The sequence below is a fragment of the Pogoniulus pusillus genome, chromosome 6 (assembly GCF_015220805.1).
Source record: "Pogoniulus pusillus isolate bPogPus1 chromosome 6, bPogPus1.pri, whole genome shotgun sequence".
Classification (NCBI taxonomy): Eukaryota; Metazoa; Chordata; class Aves; order Piciformes; family Lybiidae; genus Pogoniulus; species Pogoniulus pusillus.
This window is the reverse complement of record NC_087269.1, coordinates 4,082,226-4,101,508: the sequence shown is the minus strand read 5'-3', so window position 1 is coordinate 4,101,508 and position 19,283 is coordinate 4,082,226. Positions and strand designations below refer to the sequence as shown.

At 45.9% G+C, this 19,283-nt stretch overlaps 1 protein-coding gene across 1 annotated transcript in view; it reads left to right on the top strand.

Moving 5' to 3' along the window:
• Nucleotides 1–95: 95 nt before the first annotated feature.
• SEC23IP (SEC23 interacting protein) overlaps nucleotides 96–19,283 on the top strand; it is a 37,214-nt gene continuing 18,026 nt past the window's right edge. The window contains exons 1-10 of the mRNA XM_064144258.1: nucleotides 96–302; nucleotides 6,938–7,464; nucleotides 9,359–9,554; nucleotides 11,267–11,460; nucleotides 11,770–11,859; nucleotides 14,119–14,239; nucleotides 14,550–14,639; nucleotides 15,268–15,409; nucleotides 16,977–17,185; nucleotides 18,839–18,957. Coding sequence (XP_064000328.1) covers nucleotides 158–302; nucleotides 6,938–7,464; nucleotides 9,359–9,554; nucleotides 11,267–11,460; nucleotides 11,770–11,859; nucleotides 14,119–14,239; nucleotides 14,550–14,639; nucleotides 15,268–15,409; nucleotides 16,977–17,185; nucleotides 18,839–18,957 — 1,833 coding nt within the window. The 5' untranslated portion in view covers nucleotides 96–157. The remainder of the gene's footprint in view (nucleotides 303–6,937; nucleotides 7,465–9,358; nucleotides 9,555–11,266; nucleotides 11,461–11,769; nucleotides 11,860–14,118; nucleotides 14,240–14,549; nucleotides 14,640–15,267; nucleotides 15,410–16,976; nucleotides 17,186–18,838; nucleotides 18,958–19,283) is intronic.

Sequence of the window (19,283 nt, the reverse complement as noted above, 5' to 3'; positions counted from 1 at the left end):
GGCGGCGCCGCCCGGGCCGGGCCCGCCTCCTGCCCTCCCGCGCGCTGGGAGGCCGCCAGGGCGCGGCGCTGCCGCCGCCATTTTGGAAACGGGCACAGCCGCTGAGGGCGGAAAGGGTCGGGCTGCCGCGGGGGAAGGGACGTGGCCGGCTGCAGCCATGGCGGCGGCGAAGCCTGGGGCTACCGGCAGCGGGACCAACTTGCTTTTCTCTTCCTCAGCTACCGAGTTCAACTTCACCGTGCCTTTCATCCCGGTCAGCCAGGCTCCGGCTGTAACCTCGGCACCCGCTCTCCTGGCAGCCGGTATGGAGGGCGCCGGGAGGGGGGGCGGGGAGGGCGTTGCTGAGGGGCTGCTGTGAGGGAATCCGGAGGATTCTCTGTGAAGAACTTCCTTCGGATAGCCAGCCTATACCTGCCCTGGCACGACTTGTGACTGTGCGCCCTTGTTCTGTTGCTGGTTGCCAGGGAGGTGGGGGAGTCGCCGTCCCTGGGGGTGTTCAAGAAAAGACTGGGTGAGACACTTAGTGCCGTGGTCTGGTGGATTGGATAGGGCTGGGTGATCTTGGAGGTCTCTTCCAACTGCTTGATTCTATGATGGGGAGGGGATGAGGGCTCTGCCCCGCTGGCTAACAGGCTGTGGGGTGGGTGGGAGCCCTGAGGAATCGAGCCGGCGTTTGCCGTGGGGCGCCTCAGGCCTGCTCGGCGTCTGGGCCCGCTGCGTGTCGGCTGGACCCGAATCTTCGCTCCGTAGTGCCCTCTGAGCTGCTCGTCGCTGCCGGCTGTCGGGGTTAATGCTTCAGGAAAGCCGCTTGGGATGTGCGTGTGCCGCTGCCTCGCGTGTCCTGAGCGCCTCGGCTGTGTCAGAGGGCAGAGGCTGGCTGCTTTCGGTGCCTTGACTGGCGGATTTGTTTCAGCGATTAAAAGTTGTCAGTGCTTATGCTCTGAGGATGTGCTTAGTGTTTTCACTTTGTGGGTTTGTTTTTTTTTTTGCTCGTTTTCCATGTTGCCTTCTGCTTTCCCTGTACTAAAACAGCACGTTAAGCAGGCACCTTAAATTGCCTTTTTAGTTTAACCACGGGTTTAATACCCTTTCCTTCTAAAGCCTTCGTGGCATTCCAAACACATGCATGTGTGACTTAAAACCTGATGCTCAGGCGGTTTTAGGTAAAAGAGCAGATTTTTCTGGAAGTGCATCCAGTGTGAGAAAAAGCCCTAAACATTTGAGACACATAGAATCACAGAATCATGGAATCAACCAGTCCAACCTATCACCCAGCCCTAGCCAGTCAACTAGACCATGGCACTAAGTGCCTCATCCAGTCTTTTCTTGAAGACCCCCAGGGACGGTGCCTCCACCACCTCCCTGGGCAGCCCATTCCAATGGGAAATCACTCTCTTTGTGAAGAACTTCTTCCTAATATCCAGCCTATACCTACCCTGGCACAACTTGAGACTGTGTCCCCTTGTTCTATTGCTGGTTGCCTGGGAGAAGAGGCCACCCCCCACCTGGCTACAATGCCCCTTCAGGTAGTTGTCGATAGTAATAAGATCACCTCTGAGCCTCCTCTTCTCCAGGCTAAACAGGCCCAGCTCCCTCAACCTCTCCTCATAGGATTTGTGCTCCAGGCCCCTCACCAGCTTTGTTGCCCTTCTCTGGACATGTTCCAGCACCTCAACATCCTTCTTGAATTGAGGGGCCCAGAACTGGACACAGTACTCAAGCTGTGGCCTGACCAGTGCTGAGTACAGGGGAAGAATAACCTCCCTTGACCTCCTGGCCACACTGTTCCTGATGCAGGCCAGGATGCCATTGGCTCTCTTGGCCACCTGGGCACACTGCTGGCTCATCTTCATCCTACTATCTATCAGTACCCCCAGGTCCCTTTCCTCCTGGCTGCTCTCCAGCCACTCAGCCCCCAGCCTATAACGCTACTTGGGGTTATTGTGGCCAAAGTGCAGAACCCTGCACTTGGCCTTGTTAAATCTCATCCCATTGGCCTCTGCCCACCCATCCAGCCTGGCCAGGTCCCTCTGCAGGAGGACATCTACAAGTCAGATAATATAAATATTACTGCACTGGTACAAGTTGAATCCGAAGTCTGGGAACTGATTATGATCAGGGGGCTGCAGCAGCTCTGCTATGAGGGCAGGCTACAAGAGTTAGGGCTTTGCAGCTTGGAGAAGAGAAATCTTGGAGGAGACCTTGGAGTGGCCTTCCAGTATCTGAAGGGGGCCCACAGGAGGGCTGGGGAGGGACTACTGATAAGGTCTAGTAATGACAGGATGAGGACTTATGGATGTAAACTGGCAGAAGGGAGATTGAAACTGGATGTTAGGAAGAAGTTGTTTCCAGTGAGGGCGGTGAGACACTGGCACAGGTTGCCTAGGGAGGTTGTGGATCACAGAATGTGAATCTTTAATCACATTCTGTGATTATGTGATCCACAGCCTCCCTGGAGTTGTTCAGGACCAGGTTGGATGAAGCCTTCAGCAACCTGTTCTAATGGGAAGTGCCCCTGCCTGTGGCAGGGGTTTGGAACTAGATGATCTTTGAGGTTATTTTCAACCTAAACCATTCTCTGATTCTATTGATATAGCTGGAAAACAGTGGAGCACTTTTCTGTATATGTAATGAAATGTTTGTCATGTCTGGCTTTGAAGCATTTTGTAGGTTAGCTATATTTTCTTAGGTGAGCAGGATAAAATCATTAGAGTATTGTTCCAGTTAACCCGAGGTACCTAAGCATCTGCCATATTTGTTACTTTGTGGTGCAATCCTTACAATTCTTCTTTCTTACAAATATACATTGTTTCTATTTTTTTTTTTAACATAAGAGTAAATGTTAAGTGCTGTTCTGGCCAGTAACTTTGCACAGGATGACCTATAGCACTTTCTTAGAGAGTCTAAAGCTAATTAGGGAGAAAATCTGATGAGATGTCATTAATGTTCTACTCTCGATCTCACTTAAAATCTGATCAGATGAAGATTCATAGTTTTGCAACTGGAGTGAATTTCAGTGCCTGAGGTTGTGCTGCATTCCATCTCTGTCCAAGTTAGGGCCATGTCCTGTTAAATGTTCTATTTCCATGGTTCATTATACTCACCATTTGTCCAGCCAGACATTGTAGGCATCTGGCTGTGCAGAGCAGTTTGTGTCTGGAGTTGTAGTTTGAAGCTGGAAAGGACAAGCTCTCGAGTTTGAATATAAAATGGTTTACAGTAGAATGAGAATTGATCTCAGGAGTTTGACATCTGACAGCCAACGTTAGGAAAACTGTGTGCAGTCACAAATTTGTTTTATCTCCAAGGGTGAGTAATAAGTGTTTGTGCTTTGCAGTGTGCCCAGGTGACCCAGAAAGCCAATGGCATCCTGTCTTGGATTAGCTGTGTCCAGCAGGAGCAGGGGAGTGATTGTCCCCTTGTACTCGGCATGGGTGAGGCTGCACCTGGAGTATTGTGTTCTGTTTCGGGCACCTCAATACAAGAGAGATGTTGAGATGCTGGAGCAAGTGCAGAGGAGAGCAAGGAAGTTGGGGAAGGGCCTGGAAAATAAATCTGATGAGGAGTGACTGAGAGAGCAGGGGATGGTTACTTTGAAAAAGAAGAGGCTGAGGGAAGACCTCATTGCTGCCTGCAGCTACCTAAAAGGACCTTGTGGAGAAGTTGGTGCTGGTCTCTTCTCAAAGTAAATAGTGATAGAACAAGAGGGAATGGCCTCAAGCTGTAACTGGGTGTTTAGGCGGGATACTAGGAAACATTTTTTTCCCAACAAGAGTGATCAGACGTTGGAATGGGCTGCCCAGGGAGGTGGTGGAGTCATCAATCCTGGATGTGTTTAAGGGTCGTTTGGATGTGGTGCTTAGGGATGTGGTTTAGGGAGAACCTTGTAGAGTAGGGATATGAGTTGGACTTTGTGATCCCGAGTAGCTTCTCCAACCTGTGGTTCTGTGCTTCTGTGCTGGAAGCTGCGTTCTCTGGCTCAGGTGTGGGTACAGCAACCAATATAGTTACTGTAGGCAGTGAAGTGTGTTCTCAATGAGGAAGTGGACTGACGTCACTTGTGGCTGTTAGGTGGCAATCTGAATAACCAGGATCCACCTTGTGCAGGGAGAGATAGAGAGGAGGTTGTCAATCAGTCGCTGTTGAAGAAAGACTGCTTTGTACATAGCAAGAATGCTGCCTTTGTATGTCAAAGCTGTACACTCATAGAGGACTTATAAATTTGTCTGAAGTGCTTGTTTTTCTGCCAGTCTGGCCTTGTGTTCCAATGTAGCTTTCACAGAATTAGGCAAAGCAGAAAGTAATGTGCTGTTTTGGAAAGCTGCTTGCATATCTGTAATATGCACACACACAACTTTTGTTTTGACAGACCTTAGGTCAGCCTTGTTTTGCAAGGAGAGATTTAGTGAGACTAAATGTCTGAAGCCTAGTTGAAATTAGAGAATAGTAGGTGTTTTGTGAACAGAGGTTTGGTAAAGGCCTTGAAAACTCTTCAGCAGATTGCTGTGTGTTTTTCATGATCTGACATGGGGAGGTGAATTGCCTACCCTGCTACCAGTTGTGTCAGGAAGCCGAGAACTGACAGAGCTATGTAGGATGCTCCTCTCTGTTCCACGATGCTTATGAATGTGAAAGGGAGAAGGATTTTATTGTTTGGAAATAGAGACCTATTATTTGGTATAAACAGCTGTTCTGCTTACAGTTGGGAGATAAACCATAGGCCTGACTTCATGCTTGTCATTGCTTATACACAGTTTTAGGTCTTTAGTATTCTTCACATGATGGTTAACACACAGAGATTTTGGGGTTTGCTCCTCAAAGCGCTACAGATGAAAGTAAGAGAACTTGATACATGCTGGTGATGCCTTACAGTGACATAGTCAGAAAATGTTACTAGATAAAAGATGGTTAAAATAGTCCTTTCTAGTCAAGGCAGCAGCTTCTTTTATGATTAATTAGAACAGCAGCTTTCCAGGGAGTCATCTCGGTGGATTCCCCTGTGCTTCTTTGATGCTCTGGATTACAGTTATGTTGGCTGTGGATAAAGACACTTGTTACTGGCTACTTGTAGCTGGCAGAGATGTTTGGTCTCTCTCTTTGGCTGGTAGCAGAGAAGTAATGTTTACTCTGGGGTTTCTTCCCCATGACCTGGGCGTCATTTGATTGCCAGAGATGATGACAACACTCTACAACTTTGGCAAATCATGTTGGCTGCTTACAAGGTGCTGTTCCCTCAGCAGGCAGACTGTGATGCTCAGACCATCACAGGTTAAACTGAGCTGACTGTAGGACCTTGGATAATGTCAAACCAACTTTTTCCCACTTGTTACTAGATTGCTGCAAAGCAGAAAACTGTGATTGACCAGGGCTTGGTTTATGTATTTTCTCAGTACCCATACACCTTTTAAAGCCCTATCTTGCAGTTGTGCAGAATGGGTAATTATTTTCTGCATCAGAGCTTTAGCTTTAGCCACACTAGAGTAGGATTTTTACGGAGAACTGGAGTGAGTCCTGCTCATCAAATGTCTTGGGGTGATGAGTTGTGGCTACCTTGCAAGTCAGATGAGAAACCTTCCAAGAACTCTGCTGGAGGAGCAGGTGAGGACAGACTGGTTAACCCGTAGGTTTGGCCTACTTAGGAATGTCCTTAAGCTCTGCTTTTGAATTTGAATTTGGAGTCTAAAAATTAGAGCATGAAGTTCTATGCTTAGTATCTGTTTTCATGGTGAAAGGAAATGAACCAAAGCTGCTCTTGCATTTAGTAGGCATAAGGGAAGTTGGAAAGGATTTCAGTGCCCTGAAAGCAGGGATCTCTGCCAGCTGGCTTGGAAAAGTCCTGAGTTCAGTCATACTGTGATCTCTTATTTCAGATGTTCAAGTTTTGTTGTTTTATCTATGTAAACTGAGTGACTTTTGTGGTACATTTTAAATGTTCTTGAAGATTTGCTGTCTTTTGTTTCATCATCAAGGAGATGCAGGCCTTGTAACCCTTCTGGCTTTATAGAATGAATCATAGAATGACTTAGGTTGGAAGTGACCTCAAAGATCATCCAGTTCCAACCCCTTGCCATAGGCAGGGACACCTCCCACTAGAACAGGTCACTCAAGGCCTCATCCCTCCTGGCCTTGAACACCTTCAGGGAGGTAGCATCCACAACCGCCCTAGGCAACCTGTGCCAGTGTCTCACCACCCTCACTGGGAATAAGTTCTTCCAAACATCCACTTGAAATCGCCCCTCTGCCAGTTTAAACCCATTCATCCTTGTCCTGTCGTTACAAGACCTTGTCAGTAGTCCCTCTCCAGCCCTCCTCTAGACCCCCTTTGAAGTCCACTCCAAGGTCTCCTCCAAGCCTTCTCTTCTTCAGGCTGCAAAGCCCTAACTCTTGTAGCCTGTCCTCATAGCAGAGCTGCTGCAGCCCTCTAAGCATCTTCGTTGCCCTCCTCTGGACTCACTCCAACAGTTCGATGTCCTTCCTGTGTGGGAGCTCCAGAACTGCACACAGGACTCCAGGTGGGGTCTGAGGAGAGCAGAACAAGAGGGCAGAATCCCCTCTCATGCCCTGCTGGCCACACTGCTCTTGCTGCAGCCCAGCACAGTTACTGTCTGGGCTGCCCTCACACTGCAGGCTCATGTTGAGCTTTTCATCACCCCAGACCCCCAGGTCCTTTTCCTCAGGGCTGCTCTCAGCCATTCGCCACCCAGCCTGGAGTTGTGCTTGAGATTGCTTCAATCCAGGTGCAGGACCTTACATTTGGCCTTGTTGAATGTCATGAGGTTGGCCTGGGTCCACCTCTCCAGCCTGTCCAGGTCCTCTGGATGGCATCCCTGCCCTCTATAAACAGTTTTGGTAATAGCTGATAATGTTGCAGAACATTCTGCCTGCATACAGTAAGCTGTTTGAACCTCTCACAGTAGTGACCTTTTTGTTTTTGCAGATGATTCCGCAGATGTGGGTGAAGAGGACAGCTTCTTGGGTCAGACTTCTGCCAGCCCCAACCCACCACAGACATTCAGCTATTTCTCTCAGACACCCAGTAGCAGTGATCCATTTGGGAGTATCGGGCAGCCACCCTTAACAGCTGCAGCACCCGCAGGAGCAGCAGCCTTCTCCAGGCCTCCCACTTCACTTCCACTTGTATCTGGGGCAGAGGATGGGCCAAACGCCTTTTCACCGCTCATTGCAAAGTCACAGTCCTCTTATGGTGCACCACCTCCTTCACAGGGGCAAGTCACAGCTTATCAGACTCCTCAGCAGAGCTGTCCCCCACCTGCCAGCACATCTGCTCTTCCTCATGGAACCTCTTCTCAGGGCTATAACCCTTATCGGCACACCACCCTGAGCAGCAGGGCCAACCCCTACCTTACTCCACCTCAGCTGCAGCAGAGTCATGCTCCTGCTCACCAGCCAACCTCTGTGCCACCTGTCCAGATGTATCAGACACCCCCAGGACCGTTGACAGAGGTATTGAAATCATTCCTGATGGCCTGGTATCAGAACTAACCACTTTCAGTAATTTTCCTCTTTGAATTATGTATTTTATCTTCTGAAGATTTCTCTTTTCCTTAAAAATACCCAACCAAACAAAACCCAACAAAACAACAACAAAAAAGCCACCAAGCCCAAAAAATTAACAAGCAAAAAACCCAAACCAAACCCCAAAACAACAACAAAAAAAACCCCTCCAAACAAAACAAACAAAACCACCCAGAAAAGTCCTTAAATATAGAATCATAGAATCAGTCAGGGTTGGAAGGGACCACAAGGATCATCTAGTTCCAGCTCCCCTGCCATGGGCGGAGACACCCTACCCTAGATCAGACTGGCCAGAGCCTGAATAATTTCTCATTGCTCTTCACTAGAGCTAGCCTGGAACTGCTGATTTAGAAATGCTTTCTCATCTTTGAAGTGAGTCAGTCTGAAGCTGTAGCTGTGTGAACCTCTGGGGTCAGAGACAAAGCCAGGCTGTGAAGTTCTATTGCTCTTTTCTGTCTGTCACTGAACTTTGCTGCCATTTCAGCTGTGCTATTGTGTTGTTTCTGTCTCTGCTTGAAGTCAGACCATTCATCTATTTACAAGACATGGAGTGCAAAATCTCTTTTCCAAGCTGGTTTTACTGATGAAGGCAGCACTTGAAATTCTAATCCAAGTCACATAAATTACCAATCAATCCTTTGAAACATGTGGCTTGAGGATTTTGTGTAACAGAAAGCATTAATTTCCACTTACTCTTTTTCACCTTCGCAATAAGATTAAAAACAAACCTGTTTAGTAATAACTTGAAAAGTTTTCCTTGAAAACAACAAAATTTGTTTTTTTTTCTTTTGCCTGAACTGTTGCTGTATTGATGCTGTTGTGAATAAAGAGTAGAAAGACACAAAGATGCAAAGAACCTGAAGATTAAAGAATTTCAGAAGTAATTTGCAGGATTTTCTATACTATACATTGTATTTTATTTCTTTAAATATCATAGAATGGTCTAGGTTGGAAGGGACCTCAAGGATCATCCAGCTCCAACCCCCCACCATAGGCAGGGACACTTCCCACTAGAGCAGGTTGCTCAAGGCCTCATTCAATCTGGCCTTAAATAACCTCCAGGGAGGAAGCACCCGCAACCGCCCTGGGCAACCTGTTCCAGTGTCTCACCATTCTCACTGTAAAGAACTTCCTCCTAACATCTAGTCTAAATCTCCCCTCTTCCAGTTTAAACTCAATACCCAAATATATCAAGAAAAGGAGTTGCTACTGCTGACATCACTTGCTTTTAGTTACTGACAGGGATCTTTGTACAGTGGATATGAACTCAGCTTTATGGAGGCTGTTGTCCCTTTCAAAATCAGTTCTTTTCTTGCATCACTGAGCCTACATTTAAGACTGAGATCTGCCTGTCCTGCTCATTGAGCACAAGGAGCTGCTACTGAAGTGGCCAGCTGTTAAAATTGGCACCCTTAATGCAAACCTGTGATTAGCTATAAAGGAATCATCAACCTTGTTTATTTATTTTGTTTCATTTCCATGTCAAATTCTGTGACCATAAGAAATAAGCTCAGCCTGAGTTTTGAAAAATTAAGAGATTGTTTTAAATCTTACTGGTTTTTGGGGAATCAGGATGCTAAGCCCATCACAGTTTTTGTGGGGCTGAAATCTGCATCCTTCCTCAATTTGGGAAGGTGAAAATTCACAGGACCATGATGAAGTAGACAGCTTGTCTGTAATGTTTTCAGAATGGAAAAGAATGTTCTTGGGGGGAGGAAAAGGTGTTTGAAATAAAGGCTCAAAGTATTCTTCATAGCAAAGTGCAGATGAGTTGTGTGGGAATTATGTGATGCTGAGATGCTGAGCCCTTGTGTGTTTTCAGTTTCCACAGACTCAGTCACAGCTCCAGGCTCCCAGGCCAGCAGGCCCACTGGTCCAGGCACCTCCTGTTCTGCTGCAGAACCAATATGAACCTGTTCAGCCACACTGGTTCTACTGTAAGGAGGTGGAGGACAAGCAGATATGGCTGCCCTTCAGCATTCTGGATTCTGCAAAGCTAGAGGAAGTCTATAATTCTGGTAAGCCATACCTTACTCAAAGGTGAACAGAGGGTATAGAAGGAAAGACGCTAGAGTAAAGCCACGGTATGAGAGGGTGATATGACAGTAACAAGTAGTGTCAATACATGTCTTCAATATGTATTTTCTTTAGAGTCATAGAATGGTTTGGTTGGAAAAAACCTCTAAGATCACTGAGTCCAACTATCAAACTGACACCACCGTGGGCATTAAACCAAACCCCAGAGTGCCATGTCCACGGGTTTCTTGAACACCTCTGGGGATGGTGACTCCACTACCTCACTGGACAGCCTGACTGTTCTTTCAGTAAAGAAACATTTCCTGATAGCCAACCTAAACCTCTCCTGCAGGCCATTTCCTCTCATTCTGTCACCTGATACTAGAGAGAGGAGACCAACTCCCACCTTTTAGGTAGTTGTAGTGATTTTGTAGTAATTTTGTGTCACTTAATTTATTTCTTTTACATTATCTGTTGCTTGATGCTAACAGTGTTGAAATCTACATCCCTAGTGGATCTCTCATTTTCACGTAGAGCTTCTGATTATCTGTGTTTTGGCTTGTCTTTTTGTGTACTCTGTCAGCTCTGGAATAAGCATTCATATGTGGAAGTTGTTCAAAGCTTTTTTATTGTCTACAGAGTATACAGAAGTGTTTTAGGAGCACACTGGAGTGTGTTTGGAACTGGATGATCCTTGAGGTCCCTTCCAACCTAAACCACACACAATGATTGCCTGATATTATGAAGCTTCTCTTCCAGGACTGAGGGAGCTGGGGTTGAGAAGAGGAGGCTCCAGGCAGACCTAATAGCAGCCTGCCAGTATTTGAAGTGGACTACAAAAAGGCTGCAGAGGGACTGTTTGCAAAGGCCTGTGATCATAGGATGAGGGGCAGTGATTTGACATGAACGAATGGTAGATTCAGATTGGATGTTAGGAACAAGTTCTTTACCATGAGAGTGGTAGAATGCTGAAACAGGTTGCCAAGGAAGGTGATTGGGGTCCCATCCCTGGAAATATTCAAGGTGAGGCTGGACAGGGCTCTGGGCAGCCTGATCTAGTTGAGGATGCCTCTGCTGACAGTAGGGAAGGTTGGAGTAGGTGACTTTTGGAGGTCACTTCCAACCTAGACCATTCTAGCATAGAATCACAGAATGTCAGGCGCTGGAAGGGACCTCGAAAGATCATCTGATCCATCTTCCCTGCCAGAGCAGGATCACCCAGAGCAGATCACACTGGAATGCATCCAGACAGTTCTTGAATAACTCCAAAGAGGGAGACTTGAAAACCTCCCTGGGCAGCCTGTCCAGTGCTCTGTCACCCTCACAGTGAAAAAATTCTTCCTCAGGTTCACATGGGACCTCCTATGCCTCATCTTCCACCCATTGCTCCTTGTCCTGTCACTGGGTGTCACTGAGAAGAGGCTGGCTCCATCTTCTGGTGCTCACCCCTTGCGTATTTATAAACATGAATGAGGTCACCCTTTAGTCTCATCCTCTCCAGTCTAAAAAGCCTCAGCTCCCTCAGTTTCTGCTCATAAGGAAGATGTTCAACTTCCCTAATCATTTTTGTGGCTCTGTGTTGGACTCTCAAAAACAATTAGGGAATTCTCTATCCATCTTCATGGCCTGATCGTCATCACAGAAGTGATTGGGCTGGGATGAGAGAAAAAAGCCTGCACTTGTGTTGTAACCAAGTGTGACTTCTGTGTCACAGTCCAGCCTGACCCCGAGAGTGTGGTTCTGAGCACTGATGGGGGTCGCTACGACGTGCACCTGTATGACAGAGTGAGGAAAGCTGTGTACTGGGAGGAGGAGCCCTCTGAAGTCCGGCGCTGCACCTGGTTTTACAAGGGAGACAAGGACAGTCGCTTTGTTCCTTACACCGAGTATTTCAGTGAGAAGCTAGAGGTTGGTATTGCCTTGACATGCACCTCATAAGGAACTTGGTGCTTGTATTTGTCATAAAAGTACTTCTTTGTGTCTCATTAAAATGATTTCCAGTAAACTTACGTAAAGCACATCCTGGGGAGTGACTAGAAAGCTGTGTTGCTAATACATGTGGCCTGCATTGCTGTGACCTAAAATCAACTTGTGTAACACCTCATGTGACACTTCTGAATAAAGTTGTGTAAGGTATAACCTTAATGTTGCAGCTGATGCACAAGGCCAAGATATAACTGGCATACTGATTTTTGTGTAACTTGTTTGCTCTTTCAGGCAGAGTATAAAAGGGCTGTGACTACAAATCAGTGGCATCGGAGACTTGAATTCCCAAATGGGGAGACAATTGTTATGCACAATTCCAAGGTAATAAATTGAATTCCCAAATGGGGAAGACAATTGTTATGCACAATTCCAAAGTAATAAATTCTGGCAGTTCATTCTCACAGAATTCGTTAGGGATAAAACAGCAGGTGAATGGGAGTATGAATTCAAGACAGTCTTAGCCTTGCTTGTAAGGGACTTGTTGATTATTTTGGATATATGTATGTGTGTCAAAGATGATAAAGTTTATAGAACACTGAACTGCTTGCTTCAGTGTGCTGCTGTGTGTTTAAAAGACAATGCTTCCTGAAACTTAAGAAGAATCAGGGTTTGCTTGGTAAATATTTGGACTGAGCATAACTGGCAGCAAACGGAAGGCAGTTTGAATTAATTTAAGCTCAGACAGTCTGCACTGAATGGAAGTTAATTTAAGCTAAGAGCTTTCATGTGGAGAAGAGCATTAATCTGCCTGTAAGTTAATTATTTTGTGTATCTATGCTGTGACAAATTTTCCACTGCAACTATTTTTAGGCCATGAGAGAGCAAAAATCCCTAAACCTTTAAAAGACATTTTAAGTATCTGCTAACAGTGTCCATGTGATTAAAACATGGACTTCAGCCTTATTGTCCAAGACTGTTAAGTGTTCACTTATCACAAGTGCACTAATTAGATAATAAATAAAATAAGCCAAGGGCCAGAAGGGATCAGAGTTGCTCCTACTTTAAGCACTTAATACTGGTTAAAGGGTTTTGTCTAGTAAAATCCTAATAAAGCCTTTAGACCACTTGGTGGCACAATTAATTCAGATGATACAGAGTCAGTGTAAGTCTTACAAACAGCTATGTACTGCATTCCTCACTTCCTAGGGTTTCTGGGCTACTCTGAGTGTTGTCCTTCCCTGAAAAGCACTGTTCTGTTTTGTTTCCTTGTGTTAGTTATACACAGGGGCAGTGTTCAGTTTCCTCATGTAAACTGTAATCTGCTAAGGAAGAGTGGATGCTGGGATCTAGCAAGGAGAAGCTTGAATAATACTTGTCTGAGGACTTAAAAGTTGTTCATAATCACTGAGTAGGTCAATCTCTTCAGCTAGTGGTTACTTTCATTAAGGTCTCATGTTTGCTTTTCATGCTAATGAGCATTATCTGTGTTATTTTGGAGTCCAGTTTTAGCGACACTATCTCTGCCACAGGAATAGGCCTGGGGTTTTCTAAGGGTTAGCTTCTTTGTTTGGTTTGAGTTTTGTTTGTTTGTTTTTTTGGTTGGTTTTTTTTGACATAAGTGCTGAACTGGAGCAAACAATTCAGTTTCAAATTATAGAATCAAAGACTCCATCAGGGTTGGAAGGGACCACAAGGATCATCCATTTCCAACATCCCTGCCATGGGCAGGGACACCTCACGTTAGATCAGGCTGTCCACAGCCTCATCCAGCCTGGCCTTAAATACGTCAAGGGATGAGGCTTCCACCACCTCCCTGGACAACCTCTTCCAGGCTCTCACCACCCTGATACTGAAGAACTTCTTCCTAACCTCCATTCTGAATCTACCCATTTCTAGCTTTGTTCCAATCCACCCAGGAATGGACTGAACAGCCCAAACTCCCTCAGTCCCAGGGGCTCCAGTACTGGATGCAGTACTCCAGGTGGGGTCTCACCAGTGCAGAGTAGAGGGGGAGGATCAGTTTCCTTGCCCTGCTGCCTACACTTCTCTTGATGCAGCCCAGGCTCTGTTTGGCTCTCTGAGCTGCAAGATGCAGGTTACAGCAATCAATCAAAAAAACAGAATCATAGAATGGTTTAAGTTGGAAGGAACCTCAAAGATCATCTAGTTCCAAAACCTTGCCATAGGCAGGGACACCTCCCACTAGAACAAGGCACTCAAGGCCTCATCCAACCTGGCCTTGAACACCTCCAGGGAGGGAGTAGCCACAACCTCCCTGGGCAATCTGTGCTAGTGTCACACCATCCTCACTGCAAACAACTTCTTCCTAACATCCAGTTTCAATCTCCCCTCTGCCAGTTTAAACCCATTCCTCCTCATCTTGACATTACAAGACCTTGTCAATAGTCCTTCCCCAGCCCTCTTGAGACCCCTTTGGATACTAGAAAGCCACTCCAAAGTCTCCTCCAAGCCCTCTCTTCTCCAGGCTGCAGAGCCCCAACTCTCTCAGCCTGTCCTCAGAGCTGCTGCAGCCTTCTGATCATCTTCGTGGCCCATGTTGAATCCTGCCATGCATCTAGACAACAATATGAATCACATTTTTTTTCTTATATTTACAATTGGACAACATACTTTTTTCAGGTCATTGTTCAGTTCCAACCTTCAGCTGCACCAGATGAATGGGGCACCAGTCAAGATGGGCAGGCTAGACCACGGGTAGTGAAACGTGGAATTGATGATGACCACGATGAAATTCCTGATGGTATGTGATTATTGTACCTGAGTCTGCAGCTTGAGCAGTCCGTTTGATCTCTGCAAAACCTGGGCAGTAGTGGGTGGAGTGGCAATGCACTGGTTGTGAGTGTGAAGATTATAGTTATTCCTGAATGCTTAAAAGATGTGATTTGGCTTTGGCTTTTTTAATCAAAGGAGTCTTGTGGCCTGTCTCATGTCACAAACCATCTTATGTATTAAGCTTTCTAAAGCAAGTATATCTTAAAGTTGCTTGACTCTAAACTTCACCACTGAAGCACATGTTGGTACTAGGAGCTTTTTCTTTTCTTTTTCTACAGGAGAAATGTCCCAAATTGACCATTTGGTATTTATGGTTCATGGCATAGGTCCTGTATGTGACTTGAGATTTAGAAGCATCGTTGAATGTGGTATGATTTCACTTCTTTAATGAGAAGTTGTGTTCTGAACTGTTTCAATGTGGGTCTCTCTATCTCCTATTCAAATAAGTAGTATTAAAGAAACCCCAACAATTGAATTTCTTAACATTAGAGTACTTCATTTTCTAATAGATTTTTTTTTCCTGATAATTTTCCCAAAACACAATTAGTATTTTGTTAGACTTACACCTCCAACTGTTCTTATTAGCCCTGCAGGGTGGCTTGGGGTTTGGGGTGTGGGTGTATGTTTGCTTTGTGCTGTCTGCGTGTGGTGGTGTTTGGGTGAGGTGGTGCTTTGTTTGCTTTGGCTGAATTTTAACTATACAATTGAGTCAATGAAGAAGGTCTTGTCTGCTCGTGGAGTAAGAATGCATTCATTGTGAGATAGCAGCTTGCTAGAAAATCCACTTTAATGTTTAATAAATAATACTAAGTTTATAAAAATCTTAATATTAAATAATATTTTTTAGAAGAGTAATACTTGAAAGTATTTTTCCACTTTGCAGTTTCCTTCGTTTGTATTCTGACTGTGTCTGAAGTTGAATGGAAGGGGAGAAAGAATTGTAACTGTGTTGCTTCAGTACTGCTTCTGTCAGAGTTTTGTTTCTCTTCTCTCCAGTTGATGATTTTAGGACTGTTTCTCTGAAGCTGTTGCAGACTCATTTTAAGAAATCTTTAGAGGAAGGTAAAGTGAGCAGGGTGGAATTCCTCCCAGTTCACTGGCATAGTTCTCTGCATGGAGATGCAACAGGTGTAGACAGGTGAGTGTATTGTTTAATATTGAGAAGCTGCATCTTGAGAGTTTTTGTCAAGTGGGTAAAAAGAGAAGTTAATATGCAGCTTGTGCCACCTAGAGCACAGGCTGGTGTTCTTCAGGCTGTTGCAACTCAGTCAAGCCACGTTGCTTTCCTAGAGCCTTAAGTCTTTTACTGGCATTCAAACACAGCATTGCCACAAAGAAGGATCTGTGTTCTGTTAGCAACAGAGGGGTTCAAGGGCAGGTCAGATGGGGCCTTGAGTAACCTGGTCTAGGTGAGAGGTGTCCCTGCCCATGGCAGGGGGTTAGAATAGATGACCTCTAAGATCTCTTCCCACCTAAGCTATTCTGTGACACCAGGCAATGCTAATTCAGGCACTCTCAGTTCTGCAGCAATTCCACTACAGCTGTCTTAAGTCCAGGCACGCAGATGGTAATGCCAAACTTCTTCAAAAAGAGACTATTATGTTGCCTTTTAATTTCAACTTCACCTCCTGTGTTTATATGCAGGTTCTTTTTCTCTTCTACTTCCACCAATCTGCTCACAAAATTTCCTTGTTGCTGTGTGACAGCAGTGATGGAGCAGGAAATAGTTTATTTCGGGCATCCTCTCAGCCTGGAGAGAAAAAAAAACTTGGGAGGTTTCTTCCAACCTGATTGATTCTATGATTGATTAAAAAAAAAAAGAAAAAAGGAAGCTTTCTTAGCTATGCACACTCAGCAGATAGCACTGCTGCAGGAGCATGCAATGAGGCTGGAAGTCTCAATGTTTATTTTGATGTCTGCAGAGACCATATCATAGAGTCAGTGAGTGTTGGAAAGGATCACAAGGATCATCTAGTTCCAACCTCCCAGCCATGAGCAGGGACAACTCACACTACATCAGGCTGTCCACAGCCTCATCCAGCCTGGCCTTAAACATCTTCAGGGATGAGACTTCACCACCTTTTTCCAGGCTCTCACCACCCTCATGCTGAAGAACTTCTTCCTAACCTCCAGTCTGAATCTACCCATTTCTAGCTTTTTTTTCCATTCCACTCAGTCCTGTCACTCCCTGACAGCCTAAAAAGTCCCTTCCCAGCTTTCTTGTAGCCCCTTTAAGATACTGAAAGGCCACAATAAGGTCAGCTGAGAGCCTTCTCTCCAGACTGAACAGCCCAAACTCCCTCAGGCTTTCCTCATAGCAGAGGTGCTCCAGCCCTCTGATCATCCTCATGGCCCTTCTCTGGACACCTTTCAGCAGCTCCATATCTCTCTTGTCCCAGGGGTTGCGGAACTGGATACAGTACTCCAGGTGGGGTCTCACCAGTGCAGGGTAGAGGGGAGGGATCATTTCCCTTGCTCTGCTGCCCATACTTCTCTTGCAGCAGCACGGGCTCTGGTTGCTCTCTGGGCTGCAAGAGCACACTGACAGGTCCTACTGAGCTTCATCCTCCAGCACCCTCAAGTCTCTCTCCTGAGGGCTGCTCTCAAGCCAGTTTACATTACACTCTGCTACCTGTGATTTCAAAAGCTAACAAAGTTTCTGCCTGCATTTCTTCAAAGGCTTTCTAACGATTCTGTGTTGCTAGGAACATCAAGAAGATCACTCTGCCCAGCATCGGTCGCCTGCGCCACTTCACCAACGAGACTCTGCTGGACATCCTGTTTTACAACAGCCCCACCTACTGCCAGACCATCGTGGATAAAGTGGGGCTGGAGATGAACCGCTTGTACACGCTCTTCATGAGCCGCAACCCCCACTTCAAAGGAGGAGTCTCTGTGGCTGGGCACAGTTTAGGTAATCGTCTAAGGAACTGATGTGGGATAAACAGAAAGGGAAATGGAACCTTCACTAAATGTAAGGCTAAAAGTGTCACAGAATGTCTTGGGCTCCCCAGTGTAAGAGGGAGAGGGATCTGCTCAAGAGGGTCCAATGAGGGGCTACAAGGATGATGAGGGGACTGGAGCACTGCCTGATGAGGAGGGGCTGAGGGACCTGGGGCTGTTTAGTCTGGAGCAGAGAAGACTGAGAGGGGATTTAATAAATGTTTATAACTGTCTGACGTTGGGAGTCAGGAGTGGGGGAACAGGCTCTGCTCACTTGCTTTCTGGGATAGGACAAGTAGCAATGGATATAAGCTGCAGCACAGGAGGTTCCACCTGAACACAAGGGAGAACTTCTTTACTGTAAGGTTCACAGAGCGCTGGAATGGGCTCCCCGGAGAGGTCATGGAATGTCCTTCTCTGGAGCCCTTCAAGGCCTGTCTGGATGTGTTCCTGTGTAATCTGAGCTAGATTGTATGGCCCTGTTCTGGCAGGGGACTTGGACTCAGTGATCTCTTTGGGTCCCTTCCAAATCCTAACATTCTGTGACCCTGTGATTTCTTTGGGTCCCTTTCAAATCCTAACATTCTGTGATCCTGTGATCTCTTTGGGTCCCTTCGTGATCTCTTTGGGTCCCTTCCAGCCCCTAACATCCTGTGATGCTGTGAACATTAGGGGTTGGAAGAGACCTTGGAAGATCATCAGTCCAGCCTCCCTGCTAGAGCAGGATTACCTGCAGTAGGTCACACAGGAATTCATCCAGGTGGGTTTTGAATGTCTCCAGAGAAGGAGACTCCACAACCTTTCTGTGCAACCATTCCAGTGTTTTGTCACTCTTAATTAAAAGGTTTTTTTCTTATTGTGATACAGACATCACCATTATTTTCTTTTCACAGCTTATGAACTAATTTCTCTCATTTAAAATATTCCAGTTAGCCTCAAACCAGTACACTTACATTCACATGGAACTTTCTGTGCTCCAGCTTGCACCCATTGCCCCTTGTCCTGTCATTGGGCATCTTTGAGCAGACCCTGGCTCTGTCCTCCTGACACTCAACCCTTCCCATATCTATAAACACGAAGGAGGTCACCCCTCAGTGTCCTCTCCAAGCTGAAGAGCCCCATCTCCCTCAGCCTTTCCTCATTATGAAGGTAGTGGAACATCTTGCTTGTTTTTGTGGCTTGGCACCAGACTCTTTCAAGCAGTTTCCTGGGCTCGTTCTTGAGTTTAGGGGGCCACAATTTGGCGCAATATTCCAGCTATGATCTCACCAGGGCAGAGCAGAGGGAAAGGAGAACCTCTCTTAACCTACTAACCACTCAGTGGGGCATGGTTGTCTTTCAGAATATGAATGACTGAAAGTGAAACACCTCTCAATTTATAAAGCTTTGAGAGATTAGTACTGCATGGATGCCTGAGAATTTAATTGTGGTGACTACATAAAGCATGAATGAGTTTAATAAAAGAGGTTTACCTCCTGCTGAGAATGTTGAAGTTTGTATGTGGGTATCACAGTTTTAATTCAATCTCTGTGTTGCTATCACCATTGCATATAAAACATGCTTGGGAATTAGGGAAAGGAAAATCTAACTTTTTATCCAAGGCAGCTGTAATTTGTGTTTCCAGGTTCCTTAATTCTGTTTGACATATTGTCTAACCAGAAGGATTTGGCTTCATCAGTACATAGTGGACCATTGTCTGGTGTCAATGGGACCGTAAAGGATGTGGCTGTTCATGATAAGCAGGTGATTTGCTCCCTTGTCTACAGGAAATAGATCTGAAATTTTCAGTAGCTTTCTCTGTCAGGATTTACTACCTGAAACATGCTTGTGGGTTCTGATAGTAGATGTTGACATGTTAGCAGGAATGCAAATTAGTGTCAGTTCTTAGGCCAGACTATGGACTGTGTACAGTTCTGGAGCCCCCAGCACAAGAAGGACATGGAACTGTTAGAGCGAGTCCAGAGGAGGCCATGAAAATGCTCAGAGGGTGCAGCAGCTCTGCTGTGAGGACAGGCTGAGAGAGTTGGGGGTTTTCAGCCTGGGGAAGAGAAGGCTTGGAGGAGATACTG